Below are 18,180 nucleotides of genomic sequence, written 5' to 3'. Positions count from 1 at the left end.
CGAGAATTTTTGTCTATATAGTTGCTTTGGCCATAAAAACAAGTCAGAGGCTGTATTTACATTTTATTAAAATTTACCTTGACTTCGAAATAGTAATATTGAAGCAAAATGACTATTAACATTAGTTTGCATTTCTATTTTTTATTTATGCACAGTCCCTTTGTTTGGATATAAAATTCATTATAAAATACTCATCACAAAAGGTATATTTTTAAATTAAATACTGTATTTTTTATTTGCGTACTTCATGGATATATCCAATTCATTTAAGAATCTTTTATAGCTACCTCTGTAGTAATCATGTCTTACAATAATAGACACAAAAACTGCCGCAAAAAAATTAGACTGGTTTAAGCGCAGTTAGCTTCTTCATAATATATATAGTGTTTTTGAAAGGACTTTCTCTTTATGAAGCTTATGAATTTCATAGTGTGATCGATATCTATTTTTTATATGATACGCTTCACTGTTACTCTAGTGAGATTAGTGTGTTAGAATGGGTGTATATCACCCACAATTTGGATTATTAACTCAGGACTATATGTCAATGAATCATTTGTAGAAAAAGATGATCTGTTAGCTTCAAATAGAACATCACTTTGGATAAAGTACTGCAACTGATTAACAACTACATATAATTGTTTTCATTTAACATTCAGGAAAGAGAAGATACCTAGTCAGGAAAGCTGAGTGGTCTAAGGCAGTGCTTCCCAAACTTCTGGAAGTCAGGGCTCCATTTGCAAAAATTAAAATATTTCACGCCCCCCCCCCCTGAAAAAAAAATCGTAATAGAGAGATATATCATTATAATATTTATTGTATTTATATTCAATACAAAACATACATAACGGATATTGCAAAAATCAAATGCATATATTAAATTTTTTGCCTTTTACCGTTTGGTTCTGAAGACGATGCGGGCTGTTCTGGTAAAATATGAAATACTGTCCTTTTTTTTTTTTTTTTTTTTTTTGAGTCTGTTTCTGCTTCTGATTGTTCGCGGGAATTTTTTAAATTTTTATCAGCCATTTATTCATCTGAGGGTTAAATTTTTTAACGTAGAATAGATCAAATAATATCACCACTTACCGATACTGACACACCACAGATAACATGAAATTAGTGAATATTACCTGAATAAGGGAATCCCTGGACCAGGAACATTTTTCTCTTTTGTGACTTTTCTCCCTTTACGGTAATTAAGCCTAACGCGAAACAGACAGCAAAGGCAGGTTATTAAAACGTGCATATGATTGGTGCGGTATTAATAAAAGATCGCGCAACCGAAAGATAAAGCATAGCTGAAAATTGAGTTGAAATGCTAACTCTCTTCAACCGAATTCCATATGTGAAACTGCCATAACATTCATTATATATATATTACTTAGTTTTAACACTTTTACGAATTTTAACACGTTCGGTTGAATTTTATTGCTGCCTTGGGAAATCGAACTCACACACATCTAATTAATAACAATAGTTTTTAGTTAGATCCTGTGTTTGCCCATGCAACATATGGTTTTTTTTCAGTCTATACAGCATAGTTTCTGTATGAGGGGACATGTGATTCATTTATTAGTGTGTTTTTATCCCAGTTGTCTCTAATTGCACTATTTGTTGAGAAATATATTACACAGAATCCTCATACCTTATTCACTGGCATAATAAAAGTACTTGTTTTTATTGCCTCTGCAGTATAGTGGCTGTTAGGGAGGGCGTGTTGTTTACCACTGCAAGCGTGTTACTATCTCCCCCACAAGAACTTGTTTAAGTTTTTTTTCATGTGTGAAGTATATGCGAAACTTTTATTGGTAACAGAAAACTAGCTCGGATGACAGTGATAATATAAAACGAGTTTTGATATGTATATAAAGTCAATATCAACAGTCCCTGATTACGAACAGATGAAAGGGACAGGAAGATTTGGAGCTTCCCTGGAGAGCTTTCGAAGTACATACAATTAACCACTGCTTTGAAATGAAACATATGAATAAGCCATATTTACTAATATTCATTAAGCACCGAAATACGTAGGAAGCAAAGTTTGTGAACCAACACCAATGTGTGAATTTTTATATTAAAATATAAAAAATAACAAAAAAGAAATAATAAATAATAAAAGTTAAATACGTTTCTTTTAAAATAAAAAAATCTACCTAGTCTTAAAACATTTTAAATTTGTTTTCATTATTTCACGGCCCCCCCCTCAACAAAACCTACGGCCCCCAAGGGGGCCGCGGCCCACAGTTTGGGAAGCGCTGGTCTAAGGTGCTAGACTTGTTCCTCAAATGAAGATGCAGGTTTGAATTTCGCTCCTGCCATTTGGTTTTATTTTCTTCTTTAAAAGAACTTTAATTTTTTGATATCTGAAATACGCATTTGTGAAAATTACACAACTGATTGCTAAGCCATTAGAATGTAACCATTGTATTAGAATGTAACCACTGAAAACTGGATTCATCACTCTGTGCACCCTTTTTGTGGTCCTCTAGTTTTGTGGGAAGATTATGCTATGATTACCTTTTATTTATAAACACTGTCGGGAAAGCGTATTATTGTGTACTAGATGAATGAACACAATAACATGTATATTGAATTTTGTGATCTCATCGAGCTTCCTTCTGCCATTCTACTGATCTGCAATTTGGCAATACTCACGCTGTCTTATTTTTTTTTCTCATTATCATATAATTCTGGGTATACCAGAGGCACACTGTTGCACATAACCATCCTAGCAAGAAAAAAGATTCATCTGGCTCATACCATCTTTCCCCTTTTGAAGACAATCATCATGACCTTTGTTTATTATTACATACATCTATTTGAACCCAGTTATTGTCTTTTCTGGAGGCACAATGTTCCTATTTCCAGCATTCCAGCTGCAGTTTGCCTCTGGAAGAGATGATAGTCACCTGACTAGACATATAAACACTATCATAACATTAGCATTTATTAACAGATAAACATATTATTCGTAATTTATGAAGTATGTGTGTATGTGCGTGTCTATATATACATATATAACCAGACCATTTTATGAAATATTTCACTCTTTTTTAATAAAAAATATTTTTGTTATAAAAACAACTAGAAGATAATTATTTGAAAAAAAACCCCCACAAAACATCGATATTTGGCTGTCATTCTCTCCCCCCCCCCTAAAGACAATGGAAGCTCAGTTGTGATCCTTCGTGATTATTATTTTTTTTTAATCTTAGAACAGTACAATCAACTCTGTCCATTTTCATACATCCTTAATTCTCATACATCCGTTATTTTCCGCTTTAACTCTGAAGTCTAATATGCGTAAAATATTAAAAAGGAAACTTTTAAAATGGTGTTCAATACTCAAAATTTGCTACCCGTACAAGTTACCCGTACACACACACACACACACACACACACACACACACGCACATATATATATATATATAACTTGCCAGTTATATTATTATTATTATTATTATATATATAATAAAAAGATAAAGTATTAAATATATAAAATTGATTAATAAATAAAGGAATTATTAAAAATCTAAAGTTGAAAATAAAGAAAAAAAGTATTGAAATATTGAAAGTTTAAGATTGCAATGATAGCATAAAGGTTAAATAATTAAGAAAAATCGAATACCTTATAGTTATTTTTATTCTTATATATTAAAGGTGGTTAAGGGATATTGAAACATTCTTAAAAACCTTTCAGATAAATCGGAAAGTCAATTTATTTCTGCATTATAATCATAGATGAATATTTTTTAAACAAACTGCTTTATCTAAATATTTATTTAAAAGAATTTTAAATTTATTTACTGTACATTGACAATGTTCATTCACAGTATATAAATATTAATTTTCATTTATGATTATTATTATTATTATTATTATTTGAGACATCTAGGGAGTCAAGGAGTCATCGAGGTAGGCTATAAATCACCCGAACCAGCTATCATACCTTCCCTTACCTTAAATTCATTCACACTAGATGCACTCACTACCCCCTAAAGGCAAACTATTCCACTCACTCACTGCTCTCTGGAAAAAAAAACCTAGCTCTCACCCATTTCTTGACTGTGAACAACCCTAACTTCCATGGATGTCCCTGTGTTCTCTTCCCGCCTTCCATATAACGAAAAATTTCATCAGTTGAAATCCTATAACACCCATTCAAAATTTATAGATCTCTATCCAATCACCCTTCTTTCTCCTGTTAACCAGAGTCTGCAATCCACATACTCCCAATCTGTCCTCATAATCTAAATCCCATAATTGACATATAATCTTTGTAACTCTTCTTTGCATCCTTTCCATATTATTGTCGGGAGACTAAATCTGTGCATAATAATGCAGGTGTGTTCTTATCAAAACCTTATAAAGAGGCGAAATGACTTCCTTATCCTTACATGTCAAGGTTCGCTTCAACATGGCAATTATCCTCTGAGTTCTATAATATTTGCAACTTTTGCTATGTGACCTTTGAACTTTAAATTCAGTTTCTTGTAGCATAACCCCGCTAATATAATATGCCGCTGGAACTCTAATCACGCCAAAGTGCATAACTTTATACTTGCTAACATTAAACTGATAACCAGTTTCGTTTGCCCGAATTTCCAGCCTATTCAAATCATTTTGTAATTGCTGAATATCAGTAGCATCCCTGATTTCCCTGCCTATCTTCGCATCATCGGCAAACCAGTGCACATCTGATGTTTGACCCTATTTTTACAATATATGAAGATTGAAATATTTAAGTGATTAAAAATAACACTCCACACCTACGTTTACACACTAAGGGAAATTTTCAAGAAAGCAAATGTCACTCTTTACTTCTATAAGAAAACAAAATAATGTCATATTTGTAAGAGTTCAGATAATGTTTGTAAAATATGAATGTCAGATTTACAAATTAAAATGTAATGAATTTTCATAAACTGCGGAAATGAATACCTTAGGGTGCACGATTCGTCTTTTAAAAAAAAAAAACTACTTGTCAGGAGCTGGATTCAAACCCACGCGCTCTTACGAGGACTCGATGTTAAGTCTGGCACCTTAGATCACTCTGCCACCCTAACCAGCTGTTCATTTTTTTCTCGGAATATCAAGTGAATCAATGATATTTAAATGAAAAGTTTATTTAAGCAATGCAATTTTTATTTACCAGTAACAATTTTTTGTACACATTCTTCACGATCCTGTATATATATATATATATATATATATATATATATATATATATATATATATATATATATACAGGATCGTGATTAGCATAATATATATATATATATATATATATATATTATGCTAATCGCATCCACGAGAGGTTGTTCAACCTGTAGTATATGAGTATCGTGATAAACAAAGTTAAGAGAATAACGAAATTTGTTCCCATTCAATTTCAGCACTTGTAGATTGTTCTCTTTAGGAAACGCATAAGAGTGAAGACTTTTCCAAAACATAGATACACAAGGAATAAATTAATAATAATAGAAAAAATATTCTGTGAGTTTGGAGTGAACTGTAAAAAGGAGCGTTGAGTAGCTGATGTGTGATTTAGAAGAGAAATGTGGAATCATGGTGCCAATTATGATTAACGGCAACCAAAGAAGTTTGGTTGCTGTTAATATTTATAGCTAGAAAATGCAAGCATCAAGAGTCTTTGTGGGAAAAAGAGTGGAGTGAATTGATGAGCGCTGGATCATTAATCAACCTAATTGCCCTGTTCTGTACTGAGTCAAGTTTTTTTATGGAGCCCCTTATGAACAGCACTCCAAATATGAGAACAGTGTTCAGTGGTGGGTGGATTTATGATTTACCTATAATTAATTGCAAATCAGAGAAAAAGAAACGCCTTGTGCGAAAGAGTGCAGAACTGAACTGACCTCATATTTAACTGTTATAGTGACTCTACTTCTCTAACCCCAGTATACTGAAGCACAGATGGATGGCAATAAATAGCATTTAAATAATATTACTTATAAATAACATTTACCGATCGCATTGTTAAAACTGTAAGGCCAGAGTGATTTTCGTAACGTGCAATAGGATTTCAATTAACTGACTTAAACGGAACCGGGAAGGAATAGTCGAGCCGACAATGTGAACTAATTAAAAAAAATAGAAGAAAAACCACTTAAATTATGTACACAATTCAGTGCTGTATTAATGTTGTATTATTACTGAGTTCTGGATGAAAAAATACGTCTATCAGTTTATATATTAAATATGAAATTATGTGTGCATCAAAACTAGTTATTTTCTCGTCGGGGGGCGGGAGAGAGAATCATGTTTCCATATTAAAAAAAAAAGTTTCAAGTAAGTTCTTTCCAGAATCCCATTTATTATCTGTTCTTTTAAACCATAAAAAATTCAAAACTTAATTTTTCTCTAAAAGTTAAAAAATTCGCCAACTTTTTGAGCATTTGATCGATGGATTTTCTTTTCTCTATTTTTCTCAGGAGACTGAAGCTTAGTCGTTTCAACGATGTCCCTTTGGTTGGAAAGATTTGGGTTCGAATTCCGTGTAGGACGCGAAGAACCTTCACAAGGGCTGTTCAGCTGAAGGTGAGTTAGCCAGTCTGCTCCGTAGGTAGAAAAGGTTTTCCCTCAATAAAATTCGAATTTTTATACCGTGAAATAGGCGAACAGATCAGAAGAACACAAGCAATTTAACAAAGTAGAGTGGTCGCATAGCCTTAGTTGCTTCGAATTTCGAATTCTTTAATTCCGAATAACTATAAATGCAGCTTTTTTGCGTCTCTGAAAATGGTTTAGTTGAAGCAAAAATTGGAATAGGTTGTCAAGGTTTTATAAGGATTTATAATACTGAATTTCACTACAATTATGTACAGCTAAAACCAATAAATAGAAATGGCCGACCTGATTAGCAACAATTAGAGTATCCTCTCTAACCAACAAGTACAAGTTCGAAACTTGCCATGAATTTCGTTGCCCGGTGTTAGACCACCGCTGCTCTTGGAAGCCTGAAGAGGTTTGAAAAGTTGCCTATTTTGTTGGTCTCTAGAGTTGTCTCTAGAGCAGAATTTCCTGTTTATGTAAAAAAATCAACAAAAATATATTAAATTGATAAAAACAAGTAAACAAAATCCTTAAATCACTCAGGATACTGATGTACTATAGATTTACAACATTTAATGGCTGAGACTCCCATGCAAAAAATTAAAAATAAATAACCTGAGTGCGGATAGAAGGAACAACAGAATTTAATAGGTAATTTCTAATTTGCGACGGACATGTTGGCCTATCTGTCACAAACTGTATAGAACTGTAAACAGTATTTAATTGCAGTGAAAGTTACTTAATTCGTATGCCACCTGACACTAGTGTGGTTATTAAAAGACTTCGGTTAATTGAAAATATATTATTTTATTTTTAATTGTATTATTTTATATTTTTATTTAAATGCACGGGCGCTCGCATACATAATTTAGAAATATTAAGTATGCGAGCGCCCGTGCATGCGAAATCCCAATGGATTTCTAGTGGCAGGTTAGAATTTATAGCTATAAAATAAAATGCTATGTAAGCAGTCGTGGTTGAGTTCTAAGGTGGTATGGCCACTTAAATAGAATAGGTGAAGAAAGGTTAGCAAAAGGACTTGGCTTAATTAATAAATGTACATTTAAAGACTAATTGCAAGAGGAAAAATCATAGAGAGAGCTTACTCGAACACAAAGCATGGAGTGCATATATCATACACTACATGCGAAGAATAATGCCCCACCAAATAATTTGTTCCCTTCCACAATCGAATGGCAAAATACCAAAACTGTTCATTGAAGTTGCAGAGGGGTACAAATTCATTAATAATCATATAGCAATAAACGATTTCCTCAAAATGAAACCAAAAATTGCACATATCACTCTCACGCGAGCAGTTATACCACCACAACACCGAAAGTTTGAAAAAGGTAAAATTAAATTATCCAATGTACTCAAAAAGGCATTCAGATTACCTATACACCCGAAACTAAAAACATTTTATTACAAGGTTCACCCCGCTTGCCTACCCACCAGAATGTGGTGCGCATACAAAGGTATTCCACTTCAAGCCCCAGCCAGATGCTACTTCTGCCCTGAACCAGAAACATTATATCACATAATGCTATACTGCTCCGTACCTCTCCAATATGGAACACTGTTCAGAAATTCATAAAACACAAAGAACCAGTCACAGAACACACACTATTCTAGCTAAAGGATGGAAACATAACAATAACCGAAGCAGTTATAATTATAACAACAATGTACTCCATCTAGACATACAGATGTAACAGAATTTATGGAAGAGATACATGCCCAGATATAATACAAAAACTCAACAAAGAACTAAATGAAATCATAACAGACACAATAAACATAAAAAAAGATAACAAAACACCAATGGTGGAAAACAGGCCTTATCTCTGAAGAATATGAAGAAAACATAAAATAATGGAAATAAAAGACCCACCATAAATAAAAAACATGAAAACAAGCTAATAAAAATTCGGAAAGGGAAAAATAACGAATAGAAAACGAAACACATAATGTAAATAAGTATATAAGTAAATAAGTGCAGAAATATTGTATAGTAATGAATATATCTAATGGCATAAGAGGAAGTATTTGTCTTATGATATTCAGATAAGGTAAAATAGTGTAATATTTCAATGTGTAACTTATGTCAAATAGCAAAATAACTGCTCAAAAGATTGCACAGGACTCTAGGTGAAAATAGATATTGAGCATGTTATCATGTTGTAAATGAAAATTCTTAACTGAAATAAGCATGCTATGTACTTATTGTATATATGTAAATAGTTCGTCCGAATGTACATAGATGCTTTTGAGAAAATAAAATATAAGGCGATGGACTAGAAATCCATTGGAGTTTCCCCGCACAGATTCGAATCCTGTCGACTGCGCTTTCATTTTTTCAATGATACGTACTTCGTAAAAGCTTTGCTATTATACGAGTGAGAAATGATTATCTTAAATATATTTTCTTCTGTATGATTCACATAATTATCTTGTTTTTTTTTTTTTCAATATTAAAAAAAACTGATAATTTCTTTCCAGAATCCCGCTTTATTGTTTGTTCTTTTATAAAACAGAAACCACCCAGCAAAGCTAACTTTCCTCTACTCACATATTGTCAAATAAAAAATTCGATAATTTTTAAGCATTTGATCAGTAGATTTTATTTTTATTTATTTTTTTTTCAGAGCATCTGTAGCTCGTTAAACTTCAACGATGCCTTTTGGTTGGAAACACCGGATTTGAATCCTAGGACGCAAAGACCCTTTATCAGCGCTTTTCATTTGAATGGTAGTCTCAGTGTCTCATACAAAGATTGCAGGTTTTCTTCCCTGAAACGTGGGATTTTCATCACGCAAGAATGGAAAACCAGCTTAACCATCTTATTCCGTCAGATCTAGTTTCGAAAGTGTGTGGCACGGTGTGAAATTATGCATAAGAGTAAAAATGGAACAATAGCTTTCTACAAAATTTGGAGAAATTTTATAAACTATTCGCCCTATCCTCTTAACGTCAACTGTAATGTTCCCTTCTATATTATTAATGGAGTTCATTTTCAAACAGGAAATAGATTTGTCCATACCTCATGTGTTTGAGTCATTGCACTCATATTAGCGTACTTTATAACTGGCCAAATATTAAGTTAAGCAAGCAGCTTTTATAGCAGACGTTTGGGGCTCTTCAGTGGCTAATCTAGTGGAAAAGGCTACATTAAATAATTGGGTTTATTATTGGAAATTACTGGATTTCAAATATAAAACAGGATCATTGAAAATGAACTGTTAGGTTATTAAAAGCCAAATACAAAATAAAACACAGTTTCCTTTATTAGAACATTTAGAAAATCGCAAAGTAATGTCATGCCTTGATAGACTTTGATGTAAGCAATTGTATTCCTTCAGACATTCCCAAAATAACCTAGTTCTGTCCAGATGAGTCATGTACGACGTGTTTATAGGTACGATTTTTCACACATACACACAGACACGCACGCGTGTGTGTGTGTGTGTGTGAATAAAATTAGACGGGTGGTGTGCTAACTAGTGTGCTCTTGTTCAGTGTGCTCTTGTCATATGCTTTTCTGGAGGCTTTAACTCTCTGAAGATCCGTCGCTGCAGACACCACCCATCCATCTCATTGAGGGTCTACCCCTTCCTCTTTTTACAGGAACTTTACCTTCGATTACTGTTTTAAGAAGCCCTCCTTCCATCAATTCAATGTGTCCAAAGTATTTCAACTTTCATTTGTCAATATTCTTAAGGAGCCTTAAAGTTTTACTGATCTTTTCTAACACCCATTCATTTGTATGCCTTTCAGTATATGATATCCTCAACAGCCTTTTGTAACACCACATCTCAAAAGCAGATATCCTTTTCTTATCTAACTTCTTTAGGCTGCATCCAACATCCTCAACTTTGTTCCCATGGTGATAGATCCATCCTTCTAGATTTTAGACAAGTCTCTGACTGTTGTTTTAGCCATTCCTAATCTTCTTTTGACTTCTTCTGAACAGCAATTCTTCACATTAAGAATGGATCCCAGGTACTCGTACTTAGTGACTTCCTCAGTTATTTCTCCATTAAGATATACTCTTGTTTCTCAGGAGCTTCCCTCTCTGCATTTCGTTTGAGAACCATACTCTTTGTCTTTCTAGGATTGAGCTGACGTCCTCTGTTCTTCTTGATCTCGTTAACTTTGTCAGGAATTTGCTCTAGTTCCTCTTTGTTATTATAAGCAAGAACTGTTATTGTATGTTATTACTGTATCATCAGCTTCTTGCTCATGTACAAGTTAGCTATCAACCTGATAGTGTGTTGAGGTAAACCCACAAGAAGGTTAGCCTGGAATATTCCAAGGAGTCATGTAAAACACTGAACAGCTGAAGCAAAGCTATTACAAACTTGCGATGAGTACGTACACTATAAAAAAAATTTTTAAATATATAGTTTTATCCAATTAACAAACATTTAAAAAAATCACTACAAATAATGAAATGTGTAAAATGTTTGTATTTTTTTTTATCTACAGGAAGCTAAGCTTCCCGTAAGTCATGTGAAGAACTGCCGATGGGATTTCATTACTTTGACTGGATTTCAAAGAACTCAGTTTTGCTGATCTGAATTATTATCTGCTGTAATTTGTAATCTATTATTTGCTATCATGTAATTTGCTACGTTTTAAATCTTCCATGTTAAGTTCAGGATGCCTAAGTGGTCTAAGGCACTAGACTTACGATGTAACCCTCATGAGAGGACGCAGGCTCGAATCCGGTTCATGATAGCGAGTTTTTCTTCCTCTTTTTTATGTAGTGGACTTTGTGCTATTATTTACGAGCCGAATTGTGTCAAATTTGAACAACTTTCCGTTGTATTCTGTACCTTACGTGTAAATGTTATGGTGTTAATGAAACAGATGTGCAAATAATAAGTTCAAGTTGCATATCTGAAGCTCTATCATGCTTTATTATGTGGAAGATGCATCCATAAAAAGTTCAATTTTAATAAAAGCCGAAATTTTTCTTATGGACTAATAAAAGTCGTTTTATTAAAAATGGCTGTTATTAGAGGAGTTAGACAGCATTATGGTGACTTTCATAATGGCAGAATGAAACTATCGCTTTATTTATTTATTTTTTATAAAACAGCACCTACAGGTAGATAACACAATCTTTAAGGATGGTTTTTAAACATTTGACCTGTCAAAAAGTTAAAATTTTTAAAACTCACAGTTTTAAATTAGATCAAAGAGTTTAAATAAAAAAAATTTCACATTCGAAATTTAAGTTTTCTTTATTTTATAATTTCATTTTTTAAATATTAAGAAATTCGATAATGTTTTAAGAGTTGTATTTCCATATTTTAATTTCCGTAAGTTATTGCAATGATTCATGCTAAAGTTTCTAGAATAATAACTACGTGTAACTGGAATTAAAATAAATAATTTACGAATTTAATTATTTACATGCTGATGTTTCTTCACACACACACACACACACACACACACACACACACACACACACACACACACACACACACACACACACACACACACACACACACACACACACACACACACACACACACACACAGCAAATAGTGAAAATGAAATGATCTCGAGAACAAATAGTCACTTGCATGGAGAGCGACAATGGCGCTCTTCACGACGATCTTCTATATTACTAGTGACATGACGATAATGGACAAATTTTGTTACATCAAAATTTGTGTAGGATTACACCATCAGTTCTATTGCATTTAATCAGGTTCTGTAGAATTTCGCCGCTTCCAGGAAGTTTCTGTAGATTTAGAGTCGGTCTTGTGTATTAGCTTGGCTTTCTTGCACCTGATGGAATGCTTGTTATTCAAGACATGTTGTTCTCGTCCACTTTTAGACGCTCATTCTGATTACACTTTTTATGTTCTTTTCTTCTTATCAATTTAATAATGATCTGAAATAATGCATCAGACGTTGACATGTGATGCTGTAGACACGTAGGATGGCGAGAAGATCCCGATAATTTCGTGTAGAAATTATTTGTTGTATCTTTGATGTAGCGTAGGAATAGGGTGTGTGTATAGTCTAATTGAGTTTTTATATATATTATTTTATATATATATATATATATATATATATATATATATATATATATATATATATATATATATATAATCGTTTCGTTCGAATGATGTAAGTGAAGCCACATACCGTGCAGAAATACTTTGCTCTCTCCTGCTCAGGTGTTTACAGTATCTCCCCCCTTGTAAATTTTAAACCCAATATTTCGGACTGATAGGATGAACCACCTTGATAAGAAGAACAAATTTCGGCATGTTGTGATAGACCTAAAAACAGTCTATCTCAACATTTCTTAGGTAACGAACATTTCTTCAGGTGCAAGAAAACCAGGCTAATACACAAGTTTCCAATTTAAATCGCACTGTTCCTGAAAGTGATTGAAGTTCTACAGAACTCAGTTAAATTACTGACAGAAAGTACCTCTGATAATGCTAGTTTAAGATGGCAAAATGTCAGCATGTAAATATTCTGTTTGTACATTGTTTATTTTCATTTCTGTTTCATGTAGTTTTTGTCCCAGAAACTTCATCGTGAATCAAAGTTTCAAAGTGCACATTATTTGCCTGGTTATTACGTCAAACAAATGGAGATCAATTATCCTCCCATTCGATAAATTTCAATTCTATGATGAATTGAAAAAAAAAAAATGAAAAGTATGAAGAATCAAAAAGTTTGAAACATTGCTGTCAAGTCAATGGAATCCTTAATCAAAAGCACTATGAAAAGGAAAATATACTGGCATTTTCGAAATCTTTGAAGTTTCCAAGTTTAACAAACATTTGCCTGCTGTGTGCATAGGAGATGGATATTAATTATCCTAATTTCAGTTGAACATTTTATTAATGTCAAAAATTAATAAAACTCATATTTTGTTATTTTGTATAAAGATATGTAAATAGTATCATAAATAAACAATTTTAATATTTAGTTACATAAATAAAGTTATGCCATACGGATATGTAACATATGTGTTTACTGCTTGCACAAATAGCTAATCGTTTAAAAAGCAGAGGAAAGTGAAAGAAATCTACACGCAGGTAAAAATAAACATAATTCACGCGTGACTAATTACACGGCGCAAAATATCTAATTCCTAAAAACAGATCTTTTGTTCGCTAACTTGAAAAGCAGAACTTGAGGTTAACAAACTTAATATAAGGCAAAGACCTTAATATACCATTTTTAACTCCTGTTATAAAAAATAAGTTCTAGCTATAGAGAGGAAGGGGCTGGATGTTTTATGGATTATGCAATAGGGTGACCACCAAGCGAAGTGCAAAGCCGGCTTTATTTGACCTGACACTTGTTTGAGGACAGTACAAAAGCTGTAAACTTTTCCAGGTGGATGACTTTCCATACGGAAACTACATGCAAGGAGACTCGGTACTGCGAAACGTGTCTAGGTCACCATCCGCGTATTCATGTGCACATAACAACATGAACGTTTAGCCCATGAGAAAAACGTTCTGTTTTGTTGTATTTGACAGTGACCGCTGGGGAATGTGAACACGTATTTGGAAGGTCACGGTAGTGAACCTATCAGTTGTTTACTATAAACGGAGCCCTATTAAGAGGATTTCAACTCGAATTTTAAAGTTTCAGAATGACGGGGAAAATGAATATGTGTTATTTCCTATATTGTTCTGTGTTACTCTCAATATTCTGCAAGGTAAGATTTCTATTGTAGAAAGAAGTTAACACGGTATTTACTTCAGCAATCATCGAAGTAGGTATTGCTTTTAAATCTTAGGACGTGTGCATTTAATACTAGAAATAACTAAAACAATCTTATGCGTAAAATTGAAACCAATATAGCATAGAATTTTCATCTCGAAAAACGGATTTATTCAGAAATATTATTGCGAATTTAGATTTGTATCAATATTAATATTTTCGTAACAGCGGAAAATATTATTTTTTATTAAAATAATATTTCTTATTAAAATATTTTTTATTAAAATAATAACAGTTCTAATATTAACATTGTAACTTAACAGAAAACATTTTTCTGAAGGGTGTTTTATTTAAAGATGAATTTATTTTATTTCGTTAAATTAAAGATGGGTTTTATGAATTTTAATCATATTCACCACTATCATGGTAGAATAAAGAAAATAATAATAATAAAATTAAGATAAAATTCGAATATTAATAAAATTATATTACTAACACGGCCAACTAAAAGTTTTTATGTAGAAATATTGTTGATTCATTAGTGTAGAAAGAGACTATCTAATTTAGAAACATCGCGGTGATCTGAACAGTTTTATTAATACCACTAATAATTAAATGTGTTGCAATATGAATTATAACTATATAATTTACTAATAATATAATTAGACTTATAATTTATTAATAATATATTTAGACTTAAATTTCACATAAAATGTCATAGAGATAGAGATGTCATTATATGAATTACTACAAATTCTTAATTTTTTTTAACAATATACGACGCAAAAAATGTCGTAGGAAAGGATGTCCGAATTTAAAATTTAAAAGTTCCATTAATTAATTTTTTTAAAAATCTGCTAACGCAGACTTGAGATTTCTAATATGACATGGCAACATTTTGGTAACTTGATTGAAAATAACGTTTTGTATTAATTTTGATGTGCTCGTTGCTGCAGATTTGGACTAAAAAGTTCCATCAAATCACTGTTTGGTGAAAAGTGTAATACCAGTTCTCACACATTTACGTAAAAAAAAACAAAAAAACTTTGTTTGCTAAATATTGGCAAATTACTTGACATAATAAAGTTCTTGTAGGAATATTACAAATTTGTGATATGCATTGCGACTGTATGAATTTGTCAGACAATTTTTATTATCTAAACAAAGCGTTTTATATGCATTCTATGAGATTAAGATAAAATATAGATAATCATATACATGTTGAAATAAGTATTAAGATGGCACTATATTTCAGAGAAATTAGATTTTTCCAATCCATTCCAAAATTAAGAGAAAGCTGTCTATTGATAATGGCACATGAATATCACTATACTGTCAACATATGTGATATTAGGTGGGACTCTGGTTATTTAACAGCCTGTCCATGTGTTTTGTGTTGTGCATTGTGAGTGTTTCTGCTACAAAGAGATTGAAGGTACAAAACTGTATTACTTTTCAAGAGAAGCATGATCAGAAAATATAGAAAAATTATTCATGTTTCAATGCCTAAATCTCAGACCTGTGTGAGTTTCTTCCTGTGTAGAAAATGAAGACAGCAAGTGATTTGCTTCATAAATAAGAGTGCCCAAAAATTGAAAATTACTGTTTCACTCTGAATCATAATAATCTTCAATTTTTCGACACTTCAAGATTTTTAAAAAATAATTTATTTTATTCAAGAAATCAAACTGATTTCTTGAAGAAAGTAAATTGTTCAGTTGATCGAAAAGTTCCCAAACTGCCAAGATGTCAACAAAAAGACGTTCTTTAAGCAGAACAGGGAAATGGTATTGAGTATATGTCGTTGTTTAAAATACTCAGTAAATATAAACTGTATAACAATATCCTCGAACACCTCTATAAGGCAGTTGTTAGGATGTTGCATCATTTGCCCAGATATGAATCTCGTTTAGGATGCGAAGAAATTTATAAAAGCTGTAGATGAGTTAGCCAGTCCAATACGTAGGCAGTAATGTTCCAGAAACTGGTATTTTTATCTGCAAAACGGATGAAACTGTTTTCAGATGGTTTTTTTTTTTTTTGATCAGGACTCAGTAGGCCTTTCGTTAACGTGGCAGTGCACTCCATTTCTTTTGCCTGCTAGGTGAAACGCAATGTTCATTATCCTAACTACATAATATTTATGTTTATGGATTCATGAATGTTCTGTAGTCAATTTTGTTATCAGATGAAAACTCGAGTTTCTTAAAGAGACAAAAAGCCGCTCACCCACAACAGACATCAGTTAATTTTAAAATCAACTAAACAAACAAAATAAATAAATAAACATAAAAATAAAAATAGGATAAGTTTCTCCAGTCTATTATTACAATCGAACTGCGAGTTTTTTTGTATGCATGCTTAGCGTGGAAATCATTACGAAGGCTAAGAAGTACCCTACTTTGGACCATTCTCTTTTACAGTTTTATTTTACTTTTTATACTTTTGATGTCTATTTTCTCAGCTGTCAATAATCCGTCATATTTATTTTAATTTCAGGTTTCTTCGGACAGCATATTTCAAGTTACGATTACCAAGTTTTCAGGTACTCCAACCACTGTGCTTGATTCGTGCTGCAACTATAGTAGCTCAACCGAAGAAACTTGTGAACAAAACTGCTTCATCTTTTTTCGTTTTTGTATGAATCAGCAGAGAAATTCCCTACTATTCTTTAATCTGAGAAATAACGCTAATAGGGATCGTTGCTCAATTGGGACGTTCCTGACTCCTGTTTTTTCCACCATTTCTTCGGAGAATTTCACTTCTACAGAATGGAATTATACGATACGTTTTCCATGGCCGGTAAGTTTGACCTGTCAGATTAATTTATTTAGATGCTATTGAGTTATTCGTTTAGTTAGAGAAAAGAAAGTTGAGAAAATCATTTTCAATGACTGGATTTTGTTAGTGCAGTGCTGGTGATTTGTCCCTTAAATGTTCTCAAGTGGTTTCTAAAAATTTCGGACTCAATACAGAAGAGAACAACTTCATTGATTAAGGATTCTACAATCAATGATTCACTCCATTTTCTTTTTCAAAGAGATGTTGAATAATTTTAAGAGTTGCTCCAAATCACTGTTGAAACAATTCTTTTCTGTATTTTTTCTAATTTTTTAATCTAATGCAGCGTTTGCATTGACTGTTATAGCGTAGAGAGAGAGAGAGAGAGAGAGAGAGAGAGACCCGCGGACGTTCCCCAGGCGAAATCATTTGGTCTGACTCTGCCAAGGCAACCGCAGGCAGGACACACTGGATAGTTATTAAAGCTTAAGTTGATATCCTACAAATGGCGACTACAAAGAAAAGAAAAGTTGATGCAGAGTATTGACCTTTCCAAGAGAAATGGAGAAACTAGGCACACAGGCAAACCTGTGTGCCTAGTTTATGGCGCGATGCGTTAGGTAATGAAAACAGCCAATCTGGAGCGTCATTCTAGCTCAAAACATGCTAAACTCAATGAATTGGGAGGCCAAATGCGTCTCGATAAAATCAATGCTCTTCAGCGGAGTTTGGAATCACAACAAGCTGCTTTCACTAGGCCTCGTTGTGACAGAGACAACGTTATTCAGACGAGTTATGTAGTGAGCGAGCTAATCGCAAAGAAGCTGAGGTCTCATGTAGAGGGAGAGTTTGTGAAAGATTGCATGGTGGCTGCTGCGGAGTTGTTAGCACCAAACAAAGTAAAATTGTTTCCGAGTTAGTTTGTCTCGGAGATCCATCTCAGATCGGATTACTGACTTAGCACAAAATATTGAAAAAACATTGAAGGATTCTGCAGGAGATTTCCAATTTTTCTCTCTGGCTTGTGACGAGACAACAGGCATAACAAATACTGACCAATTGGCCGTTTTGGTTCGTGGGATAACTGCAGAGTTTGACACGCGAGAGGAACTG

General features: G+C 32.9%; 1 protein-coding gene across 1 annotated transcript in view; it reads left to right on the top strand.

The window, feature by feature from the left end:
* LOC150101896 (uncharacterized) overlaps positions 1 to 18,180 on the top strand; it is a 314,015-nt gene that overhangs the window by 164,459 nt on the left and 131,376 nt on the right. Inside the window, exon 2 of the mRNA XM_090400719.1 lies at positions 16,786 to 17,088. Within this exon, the coding sequence (XP_090256845.1) occupies positions 16,786 to 17,088 (303 nt within the window). The remainder of the gene's footprint in view (positions 1 to 16,785; positions 17,089 to 18,180) is intronic.

The sequence above is a fragment of the Typopeltis vanoorti genome, chromosome 11, assembly GCF_054136105.1.
Source record: "Typopeltis vanoorti isolate ZY-2024b chromosome 11, IOZ_Tvanoo_1.0, whole genome shotgun sequence".
In the NCBI taxonomy this organism is placed as follows: domain Eukaryota; kingdom Metazoa; phylum Arthropoda; class Arachnida; order Uropygi; family Thelyphonidae; genus Typopeltis; species Typopeltis vanoorti.
This window is presented reverse-complemented; position numbering and strand designations above follow the sequence as displayed.